This window comes from Xyrauchen texanus, chromosome 43 (assembly GCF_025860055.1).
Source record: "Xyrauchen texanus isolate HMW12.3.18 chromosome 43, RBS_HiC_50CHRs, whole genome shotgun sequence".
NCBI classification, from domain to species: domain Eukaryota; kingdom Metazoa; phylum Chordata; class Actinopteri; order Cypriniformes; family Catostomidae; genus Xyrauchen; species Xyrauchen texanus.
The window spans coordinates 25,393,442-25,416,023 of record NC_068318.1 but is presented as its reverse complement, the minus strand read 5'-3'; the positions used below and the strand labels follow the sequence as shown (position 1 = coordinate 25,416,023).

The window sequence follows — 22,582 nt, the reverse complement described above, 5'->3', positions numbered from 1 at the left end:
CCTTAATTATTAGGTGCTGGTCGATTCATTAGTCTACTGATATCAACCCCTTTTAAATATATGTTAGTGTATAATTGGATTTATTTTTTAAGGTTGGAAAATAACACAGACTAAATGTATAGCTTGTTAGTTTTTTTCAATTAATTTTGACAAACTAAAATATTATTTACCTTATGCGACCGCACGTTCACATGTGTTGATGTTATTTGTTGGCTATGCTTTATGCAATGCATAATTTAATTTCATTTAAACTGACTGATCTCAGTTCAGAAGACACTGGGCTGACAGTAAATGGTTATACATTTGACTTATGGAGTCATGTGACAAAACAATATGGCATGCATTTTGAACTGTTCTGAGACCTGTGCAGACAGACAGTACACTGGAGAAAAGTTCAGTTTCAGGCTGCAGATGGTGTATAAACCACACAACATGTTTGGTAGAGATGGGATGATTGTAATCCATACTTAGATTTAGAATTTATAATGTATAATTTTATTTTAACATGGTTGGCAATGATTTGATGGTGCTTGCCATTACTTTGAATCAGAATTATTTATGGTAATTTCTGATTCTATCACTTTTTTAGTTTGACTGTGCAAAGAGAGAACATTGAGATTTTGTTGCAAAAGTAGAAAAACATGAATAACCAACACTCTTGGTAACAAAATAAACAATATGATAAAAAAAAAAAAAATACAAATAAATACCGACTTTCTATTGCTTGGTATTATTTAAAATGTCATAACTTAGTCACACTGTCCACAAATGTGGACATAAATTTTAGGAAAATGAATTGCTCTAGAAATATTTCTTTGCATGTTTATTAGGTGCTACTAGTTAAAAATCAAAAAGGGAAATGGAAAATGCACACAGCTCGGGTTTCACGAGGTTAAACCAAATTTATTTTCAATAATGGTGACATAATTTCCAACATACCTTATTATGATTTTTTAACTTTTGTTGAAATATATTTTCATCATTATTTCAAATATAACAATACATTATTTTACAACAAAGCAATAGGAAAATAATAATGGACCCTGACATGTTAATTTGAACAAGCTCAATGCATTACCAAAGCTCTGTAAGGAGATTAGAGTGTATAGAGTGATTTAATCGTGACATATAGAAAAAAATGTAGGGCATGTTAAAATATAGTATATTGTGTTTGTTGTATGTGCACAATAATATTTGGTCATTCAAACCATAAGAGGTTTATAAAAGTGCAGCTGAGAGCATCTGGCCATATTAGATCCTGATATTACTGTGCAGCTCTTTACACAAGCAGCATTTATCATCAGATAGGGTGGATATGGAAAGATGCAGGTGTTTGAAGAGAACATTTTGGTCAAGCTAATCAAATGAGTGTGGAGTGGATCACATTACTTCCTACAGACTGGTCTGACCCACAGGAAACTGTGATCACTCCAGCTAAACCTGTTGTCATGCTGGTTTGCTCATGTTTGAATGGGTGCTTGTGTGTATGGAGAGACCTTGGCCCTTTACTCACTTTCTGCTAATGGATAACCAGAGAAATCTCAGTGTCAGAGTCTGCATGTTATTTTAGAACATCAGGCATCAACATTAACGACTGTAAGACCCTCTGATGTATGGTATATAATAGCATATCTATCTGTCTATCTGCCTATTCTCTTTTAAACCTTTAAGCTCTGTCTGCGGTGGCCCATTTCTGTAGCCAGACTGAGCTCACTGAGTCAGTACATTGTCAGTGCTCTTCTGTCAGTCAGTCACTGTGGTCAGATAGTTTGCCACGGTGTTCTCTAGATTAAGTCCCAAATTACATTCTAATTTGTGTTGTTTTTTATGGTGTTTGACCAATAACTGACCTATTTTTCCTTTTCTTTGTGTATAATTTGGTTAGGGTGAATGTTTGTGAGTGTGTGGTTGTCCTGAGACTGGCCGATCTCCTCAGGTGTGGGTTCAGCGAGTGTCAGGGCAAGCTGGCAGAGGGGATTCTCCACTAAACTCTGCTCTTGGTACCAAGGGCTTTATAAAGATATGTGTTGGGGTCACTTATTTGTAGGTGCTTCTAGAATTTGATGGCTCTTTTTTGAATGTTCAAAATGAGAGGGTATTGGCTTAATTCTTCCCTGCATCTGTTATTTGGGGCTTATCTTTGGATATGAATGATTCTTTTACAAAATTCCATATGTAGGGTTTCTATAGGATATTTTCCCCAATTTAAATTGTCAAATTTTATAGGTGGACCCTACAACTCACTGCCATATAATGCATTGTTTCATGACTGATTTGAATATTTTGAGCCAGTTCCTAATTGGAATATTCATTTAAATAGATTTTAAAGGTATAAAAAACCCTTTGTGCTTTCTCTTTGAGTTCATGCACCCAAAGGAAAATTACCTGTAGAATTGATTATTAGGCAGAGGTAAGTGCATGATTTAGTGATTTCAGTGTTTCTGTTTGATAATAAAAATGTGTTCGTTAGTCCCTGAGATCTTGATCACTTTGGAAAGGAGAACCAGGCCATCCTCGTAGAGGAGACACTTTATTTCTGCATATATATATATATATATATATATATATATATATATATATATATATATATATATATATGTTGAATAGGGTGGAGCTTAAACTGCAGCCCTGTCTTACTCCACACTGCTGAAAGAAAAATGTGGTTCACTTGTTGCCACTTTTAATGGTCTGGTGTTTAAAATACTCCATAAACCTTCCTCAAGTTACTGTTCACTTAGATTCCTCAGTAGTTGTTGGGTCTAATATGTTGGGTCCCAGATCTCAGGGAAATAACCTACACTCCATCCATCCATCCATCCATCCATCCATCCATCGGTGTGGAACCACAGAGGAAATTCTGTTGTAGTTTTTACAACATAATTCTTCTTTTTGTGTATGTATAGTGCATGTATAGACAAAGAAATATTCTTTTAATGAATGGGTAATAAATAGTCTTGCGCAGAAGCTGTGCCCACATAATTGCATGCAAAGTTCTGCAGGTTTCCTCAGAATTCAAACACCAGTCATTCACAAAGTTTTACACATGCCCCACCCCTTGCATATTAATATAGAAAAAATTAGCCTAATAAGGCACATAGAATGTTTTCTTTGATTCTTTTTTATTTATGTTTTAGATGCATCTTCTCTGGAGACCTTTGGTTGAAAATCCTGGTTGAAAAAGTCTCTGATGATAATGTTATCAGTGGGAGATGTCAAACCAGCTGCTGTAATGAACTGCTCCCTTTGTGAGAAGGTGGCCAGTTCTGCCCAACCTGAGGGGGGCACGAGTCCTGTTGGGATTTTTACTGATCCATTTTAAGTCATTCTCACTCAGCACAGAAAAATCTTTAGCACATTTGGGAATGTCCTATAATGGGTTTTTATATATAAAGATTACGATTCTACAGAAATCTGGAGTATTCCACTCTGGAGTGTGGTGAAATGTGTGTTGCTTGTTCAAATGGAAATATTTGTTGTGATAAAACTTAAAGGGATGAATTCATCACTACACAGTTGCTGCACTAGTTTTGAATGTGGTATTTCAGCACAAAAACCTGCATCTTATTTAACTAAGCACCCGCAATCTAGTTTAACCAGATTCTAAATGCGCAGCAATATTTAAATAAAGGGATAGTTCTCCCCAAAATAAAAGTTTGTCATCATTTACTCACTTTCATGTTGTTCCAAACCTGTCTTTCTCTCTTTCATGGAATACAAAAGATTTGTTATGGAATGACAACCTCAGTCACCATTGACATTCACTGTATCTTTATACCATACATTGACAAAGATTGTCATTCTACCTAACATCTCCATTTGTGTTCCATAAAAAAAAAGTGGTTTTGAAACAACATGAGGGTGAGCAAATGATGGAAGAATTTATATTTTTGGGGAGAACTATTTCTTAAACTCGTTGTCATTCTTTGCTGTGCAAACACAGCATATCATCAACACCAATACTTTTTGTTGTGTTACCGGATTTGCAGAATTCCTTTAGTGCATTAGGTGCAAAAACAATGCTGACAGCACATGCAAAGAAACGATGCTATCAGCAGTCACAATTAATGCTTAGTGGATTCCCGGCAGAAACTGAAATATGTCTTCAAATATTTCATGAGGGCAGATCTTCTTATGTCATTCAATAGTTATAGCTTTATGACAATATAATGAAAGCTATTCATCCAAATGACGATGCTGCTCTGAACATGACAGGAACAACTTGTAAGATTTTTTCCGACATGTCTGATTGTTTACACTGATAGTGACCTGACGAACAGGTTTCAGGTGCATTGCTCTAGTGACAAGAGCAACACTTATCACCTCTCTGCCTCTCACAAGTACACTTTACTGAAGGATTGGTCTCTGACTGAATGAATCGGAGTGCTTTTCTCTTGTGTGTTGAATCTGTTTTCTTGTCTTATTTTGACTGAGTTTTAAAACATGAGCATGGGGCAGCTGTGGCTCAGTTGGTAGAGCAGGTCGGCTGCCAGTCGCAGGGTTGGCGGTTCGATTCCCGGCCCACACAACTCCACATGCCGAAGTGTCCTTGAGCAAGACACTGAACCCCAAGTTGCTCCCAATGGCAGGCTAGTGCCTTGCATGGCAGCTCTGCCGTCATCGGTGTATGAGTGTGTGTGTGTGTGTGAATGGGTGATTGGGACACAGTGTAAAGAGCTTTGGTAACCTCTAAGGTTAAAAAAAGTGCTATATAAGTGTAGACAGGCACGTCGTTAGACATGGGCTTCAGCCCCGGATGTTCTTTTTATAGCCCCGGATCTCAAAAAATTTAATTTATTGATAATTATTATTATTTTTTAATAATTTTGTATTTATTAAAAAAAATGTACCGGGTCTTTTAATCTATCCTTCGGAATCATGTATTAAAGACGATTAAAATGTGTTCAAGCAGATCAAAGTTACTATGGTTACAGAATGCTTGTATTTAGAGTGCGCACCAGAGGAGAGAGCCTGAAAGAGTCATCGGTTAACTTACAGCTTTAGGGCTTGACTGTCATTGTTGTTTGTGGCTTCTGGTGGTAGCTATTATGGATATTAGACACTTTTTAAAAAGTAAAATAAGGAGTCATGAACGATACGAGGGAGGCAATAAGAGTTATCTACTGGCGCCGTTCCCTCATCATTAAGCTCAGGTCGGTGAAGGCTCTTAAGCAAACCCTGGTCTAACTTACTAGCCCTGTAAGTTACTCACTGTGGTATTAATGCAGAACATGTACTGTATATATAAAGTAGTACGTGGGACCTTACTATTTCGCCTATACCTAATCCATTTTGTGAGCCATAATCCGTTTCTCGTGAGGAATGTAGATGAAGTAGCCTATACATCTGATTTGGCGATTGAAACACGATGTGTAAATTAACGTTATTCAGGGATGTAGTGGAGGCTAAACGCACATAAACGCCGTTTACGCACCTCACAAAATTCGGAAATAGCGTTTACCCACCTCCAAAGTGGGTTTATCCACCTCTAAATTGCGTTTATCCACCTCTAAATAGATAGTTCCTAAGCCATTTTAAATTAAGCTTATGTCGTTTTAGTTTCATATTGTTCATTAATAGTTTCATAGGTTGTTTAAACCTAAGACGAAGTCTTTCATAATGCGCTCCATGCGCGTGCATCGATATTGACTACTACCAGCTATATACAGCGTGCTGTCTTGTTGACCAATCAGCAGGAAGCAGCAGACTGCATCAAGATTCATCCGTCACTCACTAGCCCAAACGTCTAATGTAAAAATGGATATCCGGCAATTTTTTAAGCGCCGTCAAGACGGCAGTCCTCCACCTCCTGAGGCCAGCAAACGGCCTCGGGACTGGGCTAAGCCCCCAATGTATCAAGATCCTAGCAACGCCCCTGAGTGCAGACCATTTTAACCTTTTTTTTTTTTAAGTGGATCATGTAAAAAAAAAAAACAGGAATAAAAAAAGGTTATTATATTATGTAGGCATACACATGAACATACACATGTTCAAAATGCAAAGCTTATTATGCTACAAAACTGCCCATTATATATTTTAACATCTTTTTCAGTATTTAGCAACTTGGCATGTTCTGATGAACAACATATGAACTATGCCAGCACACATAGGTCAACAGAGATATTTAACATACAGTAGTCTTAAAGGTACACAAAGTCATTTTTTGTTTATATTGCATTAATATGAAGAATTAGTAACATGACATAGGAAAACTGATGTTTTTGTAAAATTTCTTAAAACAATTGTTTCAAGCAAAAACTGTAGGGTGCAAATGTGCCCATCCACTTTTTCAACGGTCTTTATTTCTGAAGAATTTTTCCCATTCATTTATTTTGCAGGGTTTTAATAAAATCCTTTTAAATAAAAGAGTTCGAAGCCTTGAACCAAACCAATCAGCTCTGAGCTGAATCATGTCATTACAAACTTTGATTTGAAGCCAAAAAGTATTTAAAAATCAGACAAAGGTACAAGGCTGTACTTACAGTCTTTCATGAGGGAATGAACTACAATCCCATGAAGCATTGCAAATGATGTAATCACATTAAAAACAACAGAAAAAAATTAAAACTTGATTTAAAGGTGTTATGACATGAGTATTTAAATTTTCCTTGATCTTTTCATATATCATCACTGTCCAATGAAAAACACATATCTCCCTTTTTACAAGATGGATTGTGCTGAATGACCTGTGCAGCTGAGGTTTAGTAAAGAGATTGCCTACATTGTGATGGCTCTGTGATTTCCCTGACAACCAAAGCCATTTATGCATGCAAAATGTCAGGTGGCTTTAAATAGTATACGATGCCAGCCATACTGTATACGGTTGCCAGATTTCTATATTAGAAAAACCAAAAGTGAAAGCTAATTCTGACTCTTATTTTGATCTAAAATAGTGAGTGAAAGCTCATATTATATCCAAAAATAAATTCTCTAGTAATCGATAACATAACAACTGAGTTCTGGGAACACAAACAGTTAGACTCGAGTCTGTAACTGATCATTTGCCATTGGAACCCATGATAAGAAAACCATGTATTTTCATGTTTGCTAGCAAAAGTCCAATTAAAATATTAAACAGTTCACTAACAGACGTGTAATTATATAATTCTAGTTATGGTGCTAAAGGTGACTAATTATGTTATTTTATAGATACGTTCTTGGTACGTGATACGTGCTTTTCATCAGACAGCGACAATATAAGTGTTCATTGTACTATAAAATCATAATGTAAGTTTTAGAATTCAAAACTTCCACCTCACTGCAAAAAGAGCATTTGCTGAAACAATGCTGTCAAAAAGACTTGTTCTCTCCACATTGTGATGTCACACTGTGGTAGACATTTTTATCTGACTACCTCCACAAAAACACATCAACGCCTACTTTACCTTATCACTTCTGTAGGCCCACCCAGCGGTGAGCAGTGAGATGGCAATAAGAGAGCCAGTCAGAAAAGTGGGCGTATACTGTCAAGTCTTAAAAGAGAAGCAGCACCAAAACTGAGTGTTTCTGACAGAGGGTCAGAATGAGGGAGAAAATGATCAAATGTATGACTTTACTAATATCATAAGTGAACCTCAAGTAACATATTTAAGTAATAAAAAAAATGTCATGTCATGACCCCTTTAAAATTGTTGATTAGAATTATAGAATCAATATATTTTTAAGTTTATTGCAATATACACTACGGTTCAAAAGTTTGGGGTCACTTGCCTGAAATGTTTCTCATGATCTTAAAAACCTTTTGATCTGAAGGCGTATGCTTAAATGTTTGAAATTAGTTTTGTAGACAAAAATATAATTGTGCCAACATATTCATTTATTTAATTACAAAACAAAAATTTTATTTAAAAACAAAAAGTTTTTAAAAGGATGACTTGGACCGAATAATTAAGAAAAGCAGCCACTAAGTGCCCAACATATAAATAGAACTCCTTCAATACTGTTTAAAAAGCATCCCAGGGTGATTCCTCAAGAAGATGGTTGAGAAAATGCCAAGAGTACATTTCTGCAAAATCTAGGCAAAGTGTGGCCACTTTGAAGATGCTAAAATACAACAAAATTTTGATTTATTTTGGATAATTTTAGTCGCAACATAATTCCCATATTTCCGTTTATGTTATTCCATAGTTGTGATGACTTGACTTTTATACTGAAATGTAAATAAACATAAATAATGAGTAAGTGACCCTAAACCTTTGAACATAGTGTATATTATAATATATATATATATATATATATATATATATATATATATATATATATATATATATATATATATATGTATATGTATACAGTACATCTGGAATGTATTCACAGCACTTCACTTTTTCCACATTTTGTTATGTTACAGCCTCATTCCAAAATGGATTAAATTCATTATTTTACTCAATTCTACAAACAATACCCCATAATGACAATGTGAAAGAAGTTTTTTTTTTAAAATCTTTGCGAATTTATATATAAAAATATGAATCACAAATCACATGTATATAAGTATTCACAGCCTTTGCTCAATACTTTGTTGAAGCACCTTTACAGCCTCAAGTCTTTTTGAGTATGATGCTAAAAGCTTGGCACACCTATTTTTGGGCAGTTTCTCCCATTCTTCTTTGCAAGACCTCTCAAGCACCATTGGATGGGGAGTGTTGGTGCACAGCCATTTTCAGATCTCACCAGAGATGTTCAATCGGGTTCAAGTCTGGAAGGACCTGAACAAAATTCTCTGGTCTGATGAAACAAAAATTGAACTCTTTGGCCTGAATGGCAAGCATCATGTCTGGAGGAAACCAGGCACCGCTCATCACCTGGCCAATAACATCCTACAGTGAAGCACGGTGGTGGCAGCATCATGCTTTGGGGATGTTTTTCAGCGGCAGGAACTGGGAGACTAGTCAGGATCGAGGGAAAGATGAATGCAGCAATGTACAGAGACATCCTTGATGAAAACCTGCTCCAGAGCACTCTGGACCTCAGACTGGGGTGAAGGTTCATCTTCCAACAGGACAACGACCCTAAGCACACAGCCAAAATGAGTGGCTACGGGACAAAGCTGTGAATGTCCTTGAGTGGCCCAGCCAGAGCTGGAAGGTTCTCCTCTCTCCACAGAGAAACACTGGAGCTTTGTCAGAGTGACCATCGGGTTCTTGGTCACCTCCCTGACTAAGGCCCTTCTCCCCTGATCACTCAGTTTGGCCGGGCGGCCAGCTCTAGGAAGAGTCCTGGTGGTTCCAATCTTCTTCCATTTACGGATGGAGGTCACTGTGCTCATTGGGACCTTCAATACTGCAGATTTTTCTGTACCCTTCCCCAGATCTGTGCCTCGATACAATCCTGTCTCGGAGGTCTACAGACAATTCTTTGGACTTCATGGCTTGGTTTGTGCTCTGACATGCACTGTTAACTGTGGGACCTTATATAGACAGGTGTGAGCCTTTCCAAATCATGTCCAATCAACTGAATTTACCACAGGTGGACTCTGGCAAAGGCTGTGAATACTTATGTACATGTGATTTTGTTTGTTTTTTATTTTTAATAAATTTGCAAAGATTTCAAACTTTTGTAGAATTTTGAGGAAAATAATGAATTTAATAAATTTTGGAATAAGTCTGTAACATAGCATATACCATCAATTAACAACCTCAGAGCTCACAGTAGGTCTGGCTCTAAAGTTTGAAAATAAATTGCTAAAAAAATAATGTGTCTATATAGAAAATAAATGGGAATTTTACTAATTTTACAGAACCAGTGTCAATGGAAATTATAGATGATGTAGAATATGGCTCTTTAAAATTTCTGCAAAGTTAGGGTCTTTGTTTTTCCAGTTATGCATAAAGGCAAAACCAATTCATAAACTGTCAATCTGTCTTACAGTCATTTCTCTTCACTCCTCATGTTTGTATGGCTATTCCAAATACCTCAGAGAGTGTTTGTAAAGAAACTGTTCTGTATTATTTTTTGAGGTCAATGGCTCTCTTCCTCTCTTCTCTAAAGGGGTTCGGCAGCCTGCAGGCTATGAATGTCGTCTGATTGCTCTGAAACAATCTGCCAGTGAATGGCTTCATTAACTAGTGTTAGATTAGATTTGATTATATAATGGATTAATTTGGCTGCACATCAGCCAATGAAAACAGGAAGTGTTTGTCCTCCTTAAACAGTGTGTTCTGTCCTTCCATCCTCTCTGTCACATCTCTCTTTTTGTGTTCACTTTATTTCCTGACCGATGACACAGAATCTTTCTTTTGCTGTCAGTGTCCCACCAGTCCTGAACTTCTCTCATAATTTACTCACCCCCATTTCGTTCCAAACCAGTGTGACTTCCCTTCCTCTGTTGAACACCAAAAGAGATGTTTAGCAGTATGTCTGACCTAGTAGATGGGGACCAGAGACTGTCAAGCTATAAAAAGAACAAAAAAGCACTATAAAAGCATCCTAAATGTAGTCCACACAACTTGTGCAGTATGTGCCAAGTTTTCTGATTCCATATGATAGCTTTGTGTGTGGGACAGACTGAAATTTAAGTCACCCTTTACGTTCATGTTGGAAAAGAGCAGCTTGGACATTCTGTTATTATAAAGTCATACGATTTGCAAAAACATGAGTAAATGATGAACAAATTTTCATTTTGGGGTAAAGTATTCCTTTCACAGTAGCGCTGGTCAGTGGACTGACTTGGCCCTCCAGAGGGGTCCAGGAAGTGGCTTTCGTCTGGGCCAGAGGGTGATAATCAGGCTGGTTTGGATCCGGATCAGATCTGGAGCTCAGTGTAATGAGTGTAATTGTGATGATCTGCTGTTTCTTGGACTGATTTTTGTTGGTGTTTGGCGCCAAGACTGTGTGAAGCTCTTCTGTGTTTAGCTGGTTTTGAAGTCTAGCTGTGCGCATGTTGGCACAGTGAGCTTTCCAGCAGTGCCAGTTTACAGTCTGTTAAATGTGACCGTTAATGGGAGCAGGGTTAATCACTCTCACCACCAACCTGAACAAATGCTGCTCAATCCTCAAAATACTGCACAGGGTTGTGTGTGCGTGTGTGTTTTTTCCATCAGTTAATGTGAGATAGAAAAATTACCTTATGTATGTTCTTAAAGGGATAATTCACCCAAATATGAAACTTCTCTTATTTACTCACCCTCATGCCATCTCAGAAGTCTATCACTTTCTTGCTTCTACAGAACACAAGCAAAGATTTTTAGAAGTATATCTCAGCTCTGTAGGTCCATACAATGTAAGTGAATGGTGGCCAGGCTTTTGAAGCTCTAAAAAGGAGAGAAAGTCAGCATAAACATAATCCATCAATCTCCAGTTGATTAATCAATTACTCCTGAAGCGATCCAGTTGGTTTTGGGTGAGAGCAGGGCCATTGCAGCCTCTGGGAACAATCATGATTTCAAGCTTGATTACACTTCCTAGCGCTTGATGCATACGTAGGGTGCATTACATTCAGAAGTGATCATCTCAATGCCTTATTTCCTTCGAAGGCTTTACCATACACTGTGAGAGCTTGGAAAGGCTAAAAGGTGTGGGGCTCACAAATAAGAGCCATTCGGAGCTCTGTTTTGGACTGGACAATCAGTTTGAAGCAATCTTACAGCATGACTGTCATGACTGTTCTCCCTTCAAAGTGCCCTTCAGAGGGTGATTTATCCCATTTGGAACAAAATCGTTGAGTGCTAAGTGGCGCTATAGGAAGTGTAATCAGCTTGAAATCATGATTGTCAAGGTGACGATGCACTGTGAAAAGGAATTTCATTTTGATCTGTACTCACCCAAAACCAACTGAAACGCTTCAGAAGTGATAACGCTTTAAGAAACATCTTTTTGTTCACAATTCATCAATACATAGTGCATGTTATTCTAAAGAACGTTTTATTAAAAGGTAATAACTTTCTCCACCTCTTCAACATTTGCCCCTGAATTAGATTTTCTTGGCCTTTTTGATGGCATACATTCTTTTCTAAACCAAACAAACTGTCTCATCCGTTTATGTAAAATATGTCAATTGAAGCAATTGAATAATACAAATGCTTAAGATTGAGAATTTACTACCTCATACTCTAAGAATTAAATCAACATCAGCTCTCTATACAGTATATAATATTAGAGTTTACATATTACAGAGCTAAAACCATAGGAAAAAAACATGGAAAAATACAAAACTGATTGATTTAAACTTGTTGATTACAAGTATAGAATCACAATATTTAAAGTATATTGTAAAGCATTCAGATAAATACAAATGTATAATTAGTTTGAGAGTGTAGAGAGATGACTCGATAGCGTCATGGAAGTGAGTGATTGCTTCTGGGTTTCACGGTTTGTTTGCCACAATTCTCTGATTAGTGGATTTCCCCCCTCAGGATCATGGGTAGTGTAGTTGTTAATCAGGACTGATGGCTTCAACAGAATCTAACATTATTGGTTAACACCTTTGGAGCATAGGGTAGGTCTGTCTTTTAAAATGTATAAGTTATCGTTAATAGTCAATTTCCCTATGGAAAAAATGTATGGGATTTTTATTTCCAAAACCACACTGTTGCACACTATTGAAAAAGCGAAACTATTTTAAAAACATCTGAGCTTCTGTTTTGCTGTTAATTCATAGTGTCACTACTTGATGTTAGCTGCTCTTCAACACAGTTTGGCATCCATGCAAATTAAACTAGAACTTCTTTAAGCTTTGCTTAAAGGCACGTTTAACTGAGTGAACATAAACTTCTGACCCACTTGAACTGTGATATGTTCAATTAAAAGTGAAACAGTATGTCTATAAACAATTGTAGGAAAAATTACCTGTGTCATGCACAAAGTAGATGTCCTAAACGACTTGCCAAAACGAAATTTGTGGAGTGGTTAAGAAATGAGTTTTAATGACTTCAACCTAAGAGTATGTAAACTTCTGACTTCAACTGAATTATGAAGAATTGTGCACAAAACCCTTCCTCTGGTGGATCTGTGAGGAATTACGGTTTTTGTTTTAGATTCTAATATGTGACCGCCCCCTGGTGGTGGGATTTGGTCTTGTTGTCTCTGTTGCTATTTGATTTTAGCTTTTCATTACCAACAAAAAATAATCTGCCTTTAAATCCTCCAAACTTTGGACACATTCACTTCCAGCTTGTTTTTGAAGAAAAGGAAGGATGAGTAAATTTTTTTATGGTTATAAACTACATTATGCCACAAATTGCTGTCAATTGCTTAACCTTGGATTGAATCCAAAATATTACTTTTAATAACATTTCTGGAATATCTTTCAAAGAAATATGTTTTGAACCATGCCAACTTTGGCAAATCCAGCAACTAGTTCTTATAAACTCTGAAAAGCAGCACCTGCTGTCACTCTTTGCTGAGTAAGATTACCATCATCACTGCTGGGTCACCTTCAGACCTAATCAAATCTGCAACATATACAGCACATATTTTTCCCTGTGGTCCACTTAAAATAATATAGTTTTTCATGATAATTGTTCACCCTTTCTCTGCTGTGACTAGAATAAATAGCTTTGTACTGAGAATAGAAAGTGAGCAGGGTTAGAGGTTACTCACATCCAGCACATGTCTTGAGGTCAGATGGTTTATTCTCTGGTTTATATGTACTATTGTGTGCATCTGCTCTCCTACAGGTAAAAGATGAAAATGTACCAGATGAAAAGGGCTCCAGTGTAAGTGAGCATTGTCTTTGTTACTATATGATTTCAGATGGGTATCTGATCTGAGGTCAGACAAGATCACATTTCCCAGATGAGCAATCTTCTGCATTGTTATTATGGCTGTGGTTTCATTCTAAAACACATATTGTGTTTTTATGTAGCATATCTTTAGAAGGTGATAAAGATGTGTGTTTTTTTTTCTTTTTGTGACCCTGGGTGTCAACTGAGAATTTAAAGGGATAGTTCACCCAAAAATGAAAATTATCGAATTATTTACTCACCCTCATGCCAACCCTGATGTGTATGACTTACTTTCTTCAGCAGAACACAAAGATTTTTGGAAGAATATCTTAGTTCTGTAGGTCCATACAATGTAAGTGAATGGTTATCAGACGTTTGTAGCTCCAAAAAGCACATAAAGGAAACATAAAAGTAATCCATATGACTCCAGTGGTTAAATCCATATCTTCAGAAGCAATATAATTGGTGAGGTTGAGAAACAGATACAAATTTAAACCCTTTTCTAACTCTAAATCTCCACTTTCACTTTTACATCTGAAAGTCATATATGGTGCATGTTTAGTTTAATTTTCACATCTGAAAGTGAAAGTTAAATTGGAGATTTAGAGTAAACAAGGACTTGAATATTGCTGTTTCTCAGCTTCACCTATTATTGCTTCTGAAGATATGGATTTAAACACGGGACTTATATGGATTCATTTTAAGTGTCCTTTTTGATTTTTAGAGCTACAAAGGTCTGATCACCATTCACTTACACTGGATGGGCCTACAGAGCTGAGTTATTTTTTTTAAAAACTCTTTGTCTTCTGCTGAAGAAAGTAAGTCATACACATCTGAGATAAAATGAGGGTGAGTAAATGATTTTCATTTTTGTGTGAACTATGCCTTTAAGAATGAGTTAAATCATGTATTTTTCCTTTGGAAAGCAACTGCCCTCTGTTATTATGTATGAAAAAGGTTTCTCTATTTCTTTTCTTTATCAAGATGAAATGTTGTTGAATTGTATATGCTGATGCAAACAGAAAAAGAAGTTTGTTCTTTAATCAGAAAACGAAAGATCTGTCATCATTTACACACCCTCATTATGTTTCAAACACATGAAAGTTTACCAGGCTGTCATTAAGCCCAACATCTCCATTTGTTGTCCATGGAAAAAATTAAGTTTTGAAGGTTTAGGTCAATGTGATCATGTTTGGTTGTTTGTGTGGGCTGTACTACTGCCTTACTCAAGTGGGCGAGGCCTTTTGACATAATGTCTTGCCTTCATTTTCCTCCAATCACAGCAGAGGTAGGAGGGGCAGATTGAGAAGGAAAGAGAGAGAAGAAGGAGAGAGTACAAGAAGGATGCTGAGCTAAGGATATATGTGTGTGTATGTCTGAACCAAACATGTGTGAGCAGTGCAAGTCATCATAGAGATGGCGGGCTGGAGGCCTGTCCGGCACTCTTAGAGCACTGCGGTTGCTTTTATTGGGCCACAGGACGCATTGCACAGCTGGAGAAGCACCAGTGTCATCACCTTCAGGATAGATTTGAAGGTCTGTGTCTACACAAGATCATTCTTAGTTTCTCTGAATGAAGTCTCACTTGTGGTCTGAAAGGCTCTGAATCTTCCAGGTTCTGAATTGTTCACAGTGTACAGTAAGTGTGGGACTGAGAGAAAGACAGAGAAAGAGAGCAAGCCTAGGTCCTCTGCAGTTCCTCCTGTAGATTTTTCAGGGCTGTGAGCCAATGTTACACTGCAGTGACCATAATTACTGTGTTTGTCTGTGAACCTGCCTGACTGTGCTGAATTATGGACTTCACAGTGTCTGGTCATGTGGAAGAAAGAAGGTTTTCAGATGCACTCAAGAGTATTTGGTGAGTGGAATGCAATAGATAGACATTCCTTACTGATGGGCTGGAGATTGTGAGGATTATCTGAGTCCACTATCAAACTAATGTGTTTTCATTTTTGAAAATGCATTCATTTCGCTACGTTTACGCTGTCATTCACACTAAAGTAGCGCTTTCCTCCACCTAAAACAAAGCGTTTCAAAGACCGACCTCTGCTCTGTTGGTTTTCTCTGGCCCTCTCAGTCCAAGGAAGCTGCGGACCCTGTGGCTATCCTACAGGCTGCTCATGAAGCTGCCAGTCTATCTAAGGTTTGGACACTGCTCTGCCTGTTTGAATTTATGCTGTTATGTCCATCTCAGTAGAGTCCTCTATTGAATTGTAGTACCGTTAGAGGAACCAAATAGTAGTCGTTCATACTTCAAGAATTACTACTATTTGGTTATGCTCCTCTCTGTTTTGAATAAACAAATAGATTCCTGTCTTTGCATTTGTGTTCGTGTGTTTGGTTTTCTGTGTGTTAATATATATATATGTGTGTGTGTTTTGGCTTATGCTTGTGGGATGGAAAGATAATTTTTTGAATGGTGGTGGTGTAGTGGTCTAAACCACATAACTGGTAAACTGTTAATCAGAAGGTCGGTGGTTCGATCCCCACAGCCACCACCATTGTGTCCTTGAGCAAGGCACTTAACTCCAGGTTGCTCCAGGGGGATTGTCCCTGTAATAAGGGCTCTGTAAGTCACTTTGTATAAAAGCGTCTGCCAAATGCATGAATGTAAATGTTTGTTGATAGTGATGTATAGTATTGCTGCTGATTGGCACTGTCGCACAACAGCAAAACACAGTTTACACTTGACCAAAATTAGGTCTCTGTACTGTGACAGAAGGGTTTGGCTCAGCTAAGCCAGATTCTGCTGTGTTTTGTGATTTTTGAATATTGTACAGAGCTGCATATGTTTGGTTGTTCTTGACATTATGTATTCTTTAAACCAGACAAATTAAAATGGAGTGGTGGTGGTGTAGTGGGCTAAAGCACTAAACTGTTAATCAGAAGGTTGTTGTTTGACCCCCACAGCAACCACCACCATTGTGTCCTTGAGCAAGACACTTAACTCCAGGTTGCTCCCGGAGGATTGTCCCTGTAATAAGGGCTCTGTAAGTCGCTTTGGATAAACCAACACTTTCACCTCAAAATCTCAGATCTTGCAGCCACACTTACAACTGTGCAAAAGCAGGATGCAAAATTAATCAAAGCACAATAACAACATTTGTTCATGTTGCACTGCAAAGAGTTTATCTCGGTGACTATGGTATGTCATGTCAAATACTTCACATCCTGTGTTTCAGGCTCTGTTACTATCACAACACACTCACATGTCATGTTGCAGTGGTATAGAGATTGGCGTGTGTGTGTGTGTGTGTGTGTGTGTGTGTGTGTTTGTCCTGACTCCCTTTTTCTCTCTTGTTATAAGGTGAAAACAGAGGAGCAGCTTGCTGCAGAAAAGGCCTGGTACAACACTGAGAAGCTGTGGCTAGTCCATAAAGATGGCTGCTCTCTGGGTTAGTACCTAATGTCCTACATGTCCCTTTAAGACACAGTTGATTTCTAGCCCAGTTTAACTGAGAAAATGTTTTACTCTGTGCCGAGATTTTAAAATAGAGCTTGTTTAAAGTCTATATTTTTGGTTTGTCTTTAGCGACACAACTCAAGACAGATCAGGGCTCTCTTCTAGAGGGAAAAGTAAAGGTCAGACTGGAGCATGATGGAACATCACTGGAAGTTGACGAGGATGATGTGGAGAAGGTAGGTGGAGCCGCATTTTAAATGAGCGTAACCATGTGACATTACCCATTCAGAGTAAAGCATCCTGTTTGATTACTCTGTCTGTCTTTCTGTCAGGCGAATCCACTGTCGTATGATAGAGTGGCGGATCTGTCCTCTCTCCTTTACCTCAATGAGTCCAGCATTCTTCACAGTCTGCGTCAGCGCTATGGCAGTAACCTGATTCACACCTACGCTGGGCCCAACCTACTGGTGATCAATCCTCTTAGCACCCCTGCCATGTACTCGGAGAAGGTATGAACTTCACAAGATCCTAAAGACCTAAACTCACCTCGGTGTCAATGCATGGAGAAATGGTGTGGGATGATCTGCTGTCTGTTTGAATCAGGTGATGCAGATGTTTAAGGGATGCCGGAGGGAGGAAACAGCCCCTCACATCTTTGCTATTGCGCAGTCTGCATATCATAAGCTGCTGACCACACATCAGGACCAGGCTATTGTGCTGCTGGGCAGGAGTGGTAGTGGAAAGACCACAAGCTGCCAGCATCTGCTGCAGTACCTAGTCACCATCGCAGCGGGCAGTGGGAAAGTGTACTCCGGTGAGGAGGTGGAGCCTTTGTAGACTGCCATCCTTTGGCTTTCCCAGATTTTATTGTTTCTTTGGATAAAACAAAAATGTAATTATTAGGGCAGTGACCAGAGGCGCTGTGTTATTTTTTCACACAGCTTTTTGTTTTAGTCATAAGTTTTGTCAGATGAAAAGTCATTTTGTGTTTTGACAAAGATTTCCTTTAATTCTAGTCAATGTTTTTTACAAAAATGGCATATATTTTAGTCAACAAAAAAATTTTAGATGATGATAATGTGCAAAATGACAAAAACGTGTGTCAAACTTTAACCATATATTATTTTATATTATATTATATTAAGTGCTTAATTATATAAATTAGTGTATTATGTGTAACATTGGCACATAAAATATGTAAAATAATGACAATATCATATTATATTACACATAAAAATTAAAAAATAAAATGTCAATAAAACCTGCAATTAAGGTACAAACATACAAAGCAATAAGTATACAAAGCAAAGCAAGACCCCAATGAACACAGATAATAAGAATATGACGTGAGTTGTGAGATGTTACATAGAGAAATGGATCATTTGTATGATTTCTATGTTAGTTTATATATGAGTGTTATGAACTTACTGTCCTCTCCCCACAGCTGAGAAATGGCAGGCTGTCTACACGGTTCTGGAGGCATTTGGGAACTGCAGTACAGCCATGAACGGGAATGCCAGCCGTTTCTCACACATAGTCTCTCTCAACTTTGACCAGGCAGGACAGGTGGCTTCTGCATCTGTTCAGGTAGGGTAAAGGGATGTAATTACTCATAATTTCAAGGAAATTCACATCAAGACAACAAGGATATTGGCAAATTTGTCTTATTGAGTACATGTCTCTCATATAGACCATGTTGCTGGAGAAGTTCAGGGTAACAAGACGACCAGAGGCAGAGTCAAGCTTTAATGTGTTTTACTATCTGATGGCTGGAGCAGATGCATCTTTAAAGTGAGTTAGAGAAACAGAGAGAGACTTCGCGTCTTGACTGGTATACTTCTAAAGTAAAGCACAAACTTAAGCTTCACAATAAGCTACAAGAATGTCAACTAGAACTGCGATGCATTAATCCTAGTCTGACACGCTGTACAGTATCAATATTATGCAAACAGGGATTAATTTAGAGAGGGAATTTGGGCTAATGTAAGTATTGTACCTTTCAGAACTGAACTGCACTTCAATCACTTTGCTGAGAACAGTGCTTTTGGACTCCTTCCGCCCTCAAAGGTAAGAGATACCATATTTGATCATCATTAAATTGAACCTCAACATACTGTATCTTTCTGTGATTTGTTGTGCAGCCTGCGGACAAGCAGAAAGCTGCACAGCAGTTCACTAAGCTACAAGCTGCCATGAAGGTCCTGGGTATCTCTGGTGAAGAGCAGAGAACAGTGTGGCTAATCTTAGGGGCCATATACCACCTCGGTGCAGCTGGGGCCACCAAAGGTACAGCTACCGGCTCCTACGATGTCTGACTACACCAGAACTAATATCTAAATGCATGAGTGGACAGTGCAATAAGAGCACACCTGTTTGTCTGTGAATTAATTTGATAAATCACTGTATGGGCTAATTAAAGTTGAATTTTTTAATCAGTGGGAATTCATATTATGAAAAAAAAAAAAAAAAAAGATTTGTTTTGATGATGTGTTTTGTCAGTGGATGCTTTATATTGAGGTTTTTGTTTGATGGTGCTCCCTTTGCAGTTTCTGTCATAGATGAGAAGGGTAATGAATCATCTGTGTGTGCTTCATCTTGCTCCTTCCTTTACTGCTCTTTACATGAGCTCAGTTCCACTGATAGCTTTACCAACATGTCATTCTGACTGATCATGAGCTGACTGAAGCATGTGATCAGCTCATGAGTACTTTTATTAGCCCACAATCAGGTCGATTAGCTCAAGATTGGCTCATGATTGGCTTATGATCACTTCATTATTTGCTCATAATCAGCTCATCATATGATCACTCATTATTAACTCACAATCTGCTCATCTTATCATCAGCTCAGGATCAGCTAACAATCAGTTTACAATCAGCACTCGAGATCAACTTATGATCGGTTCAGGATCAGTTTGTGATCAGCTTAAAATCGTCTTATGGTCAGATTATGATCAGCTCACAATCAACTCACGATAAGCTTTCGATCAATTTACAATCAGCTCTTGAGATCAGCTCATAATCGGTTCATGATCAGTTTGCGATCAGCTCATGAGTGCTGTATCAGTTTGTGATCAGCTCACAATCATCTCATGATCAGCTCACAATCAACTCACGATCAGCTGACAATCAATTTACAATCAGCTCTCGAAATCAGCTCATAATCGGTTCATGATCAGTTTGCGATCAGCTCACAATCATCTCATGATCAGCTCACAATCAACTCTTGATATCAGCTCATAATCGGATCATGATCCGTTTGCGATCAGCTCATGAGTGCTGTATCAGTTTGTGATCAGCTCACAATCAACTCATGATCAGCTCACAATCAATTTACAATCAGCTCTCAAGATCAGCTCATAATCGGTTCATGATCAGTTTGCGATCAGCTCATGAGTGTTGTATCAGTTTGTGATCAGCTAACAATCATCTCATGATCAGCTCACAATCAACTCACGATCAGCTGACAATCAGCTCTCGACATCAGCTCATAATCGGTTCATGATCAGTTTGCGATCAGCTCGTGAGGGCTGTATCAGTTTGTGATCAGCTCACAATCATCTCATGATCAGCTGACAATCAGTTTACAATCAGCTCTCGAGATCAGCTCATAATCGGTTCATGATCAGTTTGCGATCAGCTCATGAGGGCTGTATCAGCTCATGATCAGCTCGATATCGGCTCATGATCAGCATATGAGCAGCTCAAGATCAATGTGATCAGCTCACAATCTGCTTATGATCTGTTCACGATCAGCTTGTGATGATCAGCTCACAATCAACTCCCGATCATCACTTGATTGTTAACGAGTTGAGTACTTTAAAAGCTTTTGAACAGCTAACTATTGTCTCATGATCAGTTAATAAGTGCTGTATCAGCTCATAACCAACATGTGACCAGCTATCAATAGGTTTGTGATTGGCCTGTGATCAGCTCATGATCAGCCAACAGATATGATAGCAGTCTATTTCTGCATGTGTAAAGAATTTGCATGAAATATGGCATTAACTTAAGTCAATGACAATAGACTAAGGATAAATGTAGGAACTGAGCCATTTTGTCAAAAAATAAAATGAGCTCACAGGCCTAAATTAATGTCATAACATTGAGTGTTTGTAGTGGGTATTTGTTCCTTAGAGTGTATTTTTACTTCTGTCCACTAAGAGTCAGTAGAGCCTTTCCATTCATTTAACCAAGAAAGCGCATTACGATTTGGGCTCTTATAAATAGGTGGCATGCGCATTGTTGATGTTTACAAGCATGTGTTATTTAATCTTCAATGTTTAACACTGTTTTGTTTTTAACATTCTAATCATTTGTTTTTATTGCATATTGATGTTGCATGCTACTGCCCCATTCATAACACAGAGACAGATGCAGGTAAACACTCTCTCCTTTTCTTTCTCTCTCTCTCTCTCTCTCTCTCTCTCTCTCTCTCTCTCTCTCTCTCTCTCTCTCTCTCTTTTGGAATGAATGCAGGTGGTTTTATGTTTATTTTATTTATTTAGTATCGTAATAGAGCTTTATATATCGGTCTTTCATCTGCCTTTGTGTGTGAGTGTTTTTACTCTGATGTTGATCACCAGAATGAAAATGTTTCTTCTTTGATCATCAATCCAGGAGATAAAAGTGTCTATATTTTCTGGAAACTTGAACAGCTTTCAGTATTTGTCAAATATAGAGTTCACCATAATGTGAATGGTTTTTGTAGGATTTTTTGCAGTAACGTTGTTTTTCTTTTGCCATTGTGGCTGTTTGTACCCTCAGCAGGCCGAAAGCAGTTTGCCAGGCACGAGTGGGCACAAAAAGCTTCATATCTCCTGGGCTGCACACTGGAAGAGCTCTCGTCCGCCATCTTTAAACCACAGGGCAAGGGCTCCCTGCCCCGCTCCACCAGTATCCGACAGGGTACAGATTATACAGACAGCTTAGGTACCAGAACCTACACTTTTTCAATTATTAATTTATTTTTATTTTCTGAATTAGTTTACTGGCACTGGTCTGAACATATTTTATAGGTTTTTGTTAGCGTTCTTAAAGAAATAGTTCACCCAAAAATTTAAATGTTGTATTCGATCACCCTCATGTCATTACATATCTGTATAACAGACATTCCAAGTCTTCTGCTATATTCCATTTCTTCTGAAGTTATACAATAGATTTGTGTGAGGAACAGACCAAAAAAGTAACCAAACACAACACCCCATTTATTAATTCTAGATAGAAGTGTGGCCCAGACACACGTTTTGGTGGAGGTGAAGATTATCAATGAATAACAACTTAAATTATGGCCTGTTCCTATACACAAAACTATCTCGTTACTTTAGAAGGCTTATTATATTGCGCACATCATATAGATTACTTTTATGGTGATTCCATGTAGTTTTTTTTGTCTTTTGTGGAGCTAAAAACACATGGCAAGAGCTGCGTAAAGATTCTTTCAATACTTTTTGTGTTCAATGGAAATAATAACAATATACAGGTTTGGAACAACATGAGGGTAAGTAAATAATTACAAA

At 37.9% G+C, this 22,582-nt stretch overlaps 1 protein-coding gene across 5 annotated transcripts in view; it reads left to right on the top strand.

Annotated features, from left to right (window-relative positions):
* The window catches only part of LOC127636138 (unconventional myosin-XVIIIa-like), a 54,855-nt gene that overhangs the window by 5,772 nt on the left and 26,501 nt on the right, over positions 1-22,582 (top strand). The window contains exons 1-11 of one of the 5 annotated variants that reach the window (XM_052116552.1): positions 15,166-15,197; positions 16,969-17,056; positions 17,194-17,300; positions 17,397-17,573; positions 17,668-17,878; positions 18,509-18,651; positions 18,755-18,855; positions 19,068-19,131; positions 19,206-19,350; positions 19,611-19,631; positions 21,831-21,995. In XM_052116552.1, coding sequence (XP_051972512.1) covers positions 17,559-17,573; positions 17,668-17,878; positions 18,509-18,651; positions 18,755-18,855; positions 19,068-19,131; positions 19,206-19,350; positions 19,611-19,631; positions 21,831-21,995 — 865 coding nt within the window. In that variant the 5' untranslated portion in view covers positions 15,166-15,197; positions 16,969-17,056; positions 17,194-17,300; positions 17,397-17,558. Of the gene's footprint in view, positions 1-15,165; positions 15,198-16,968; positions 17,057-17,193; positions 17,301-17,396; positions 17,574-17,667; positions 17,879-18,508; positions 18,652-18,754; positions 18,856-19,067; positions 19,132-19,205; positions 19,351-19,610; positions 19,632-21,830; positions 21,996-22,582 lie in introns of those variants that run through there. The other 4 variants (XM_052116549.1, XM_052116548.1, XM_052116551.1 and 1 more) reach the window with 4 other exon arrangements.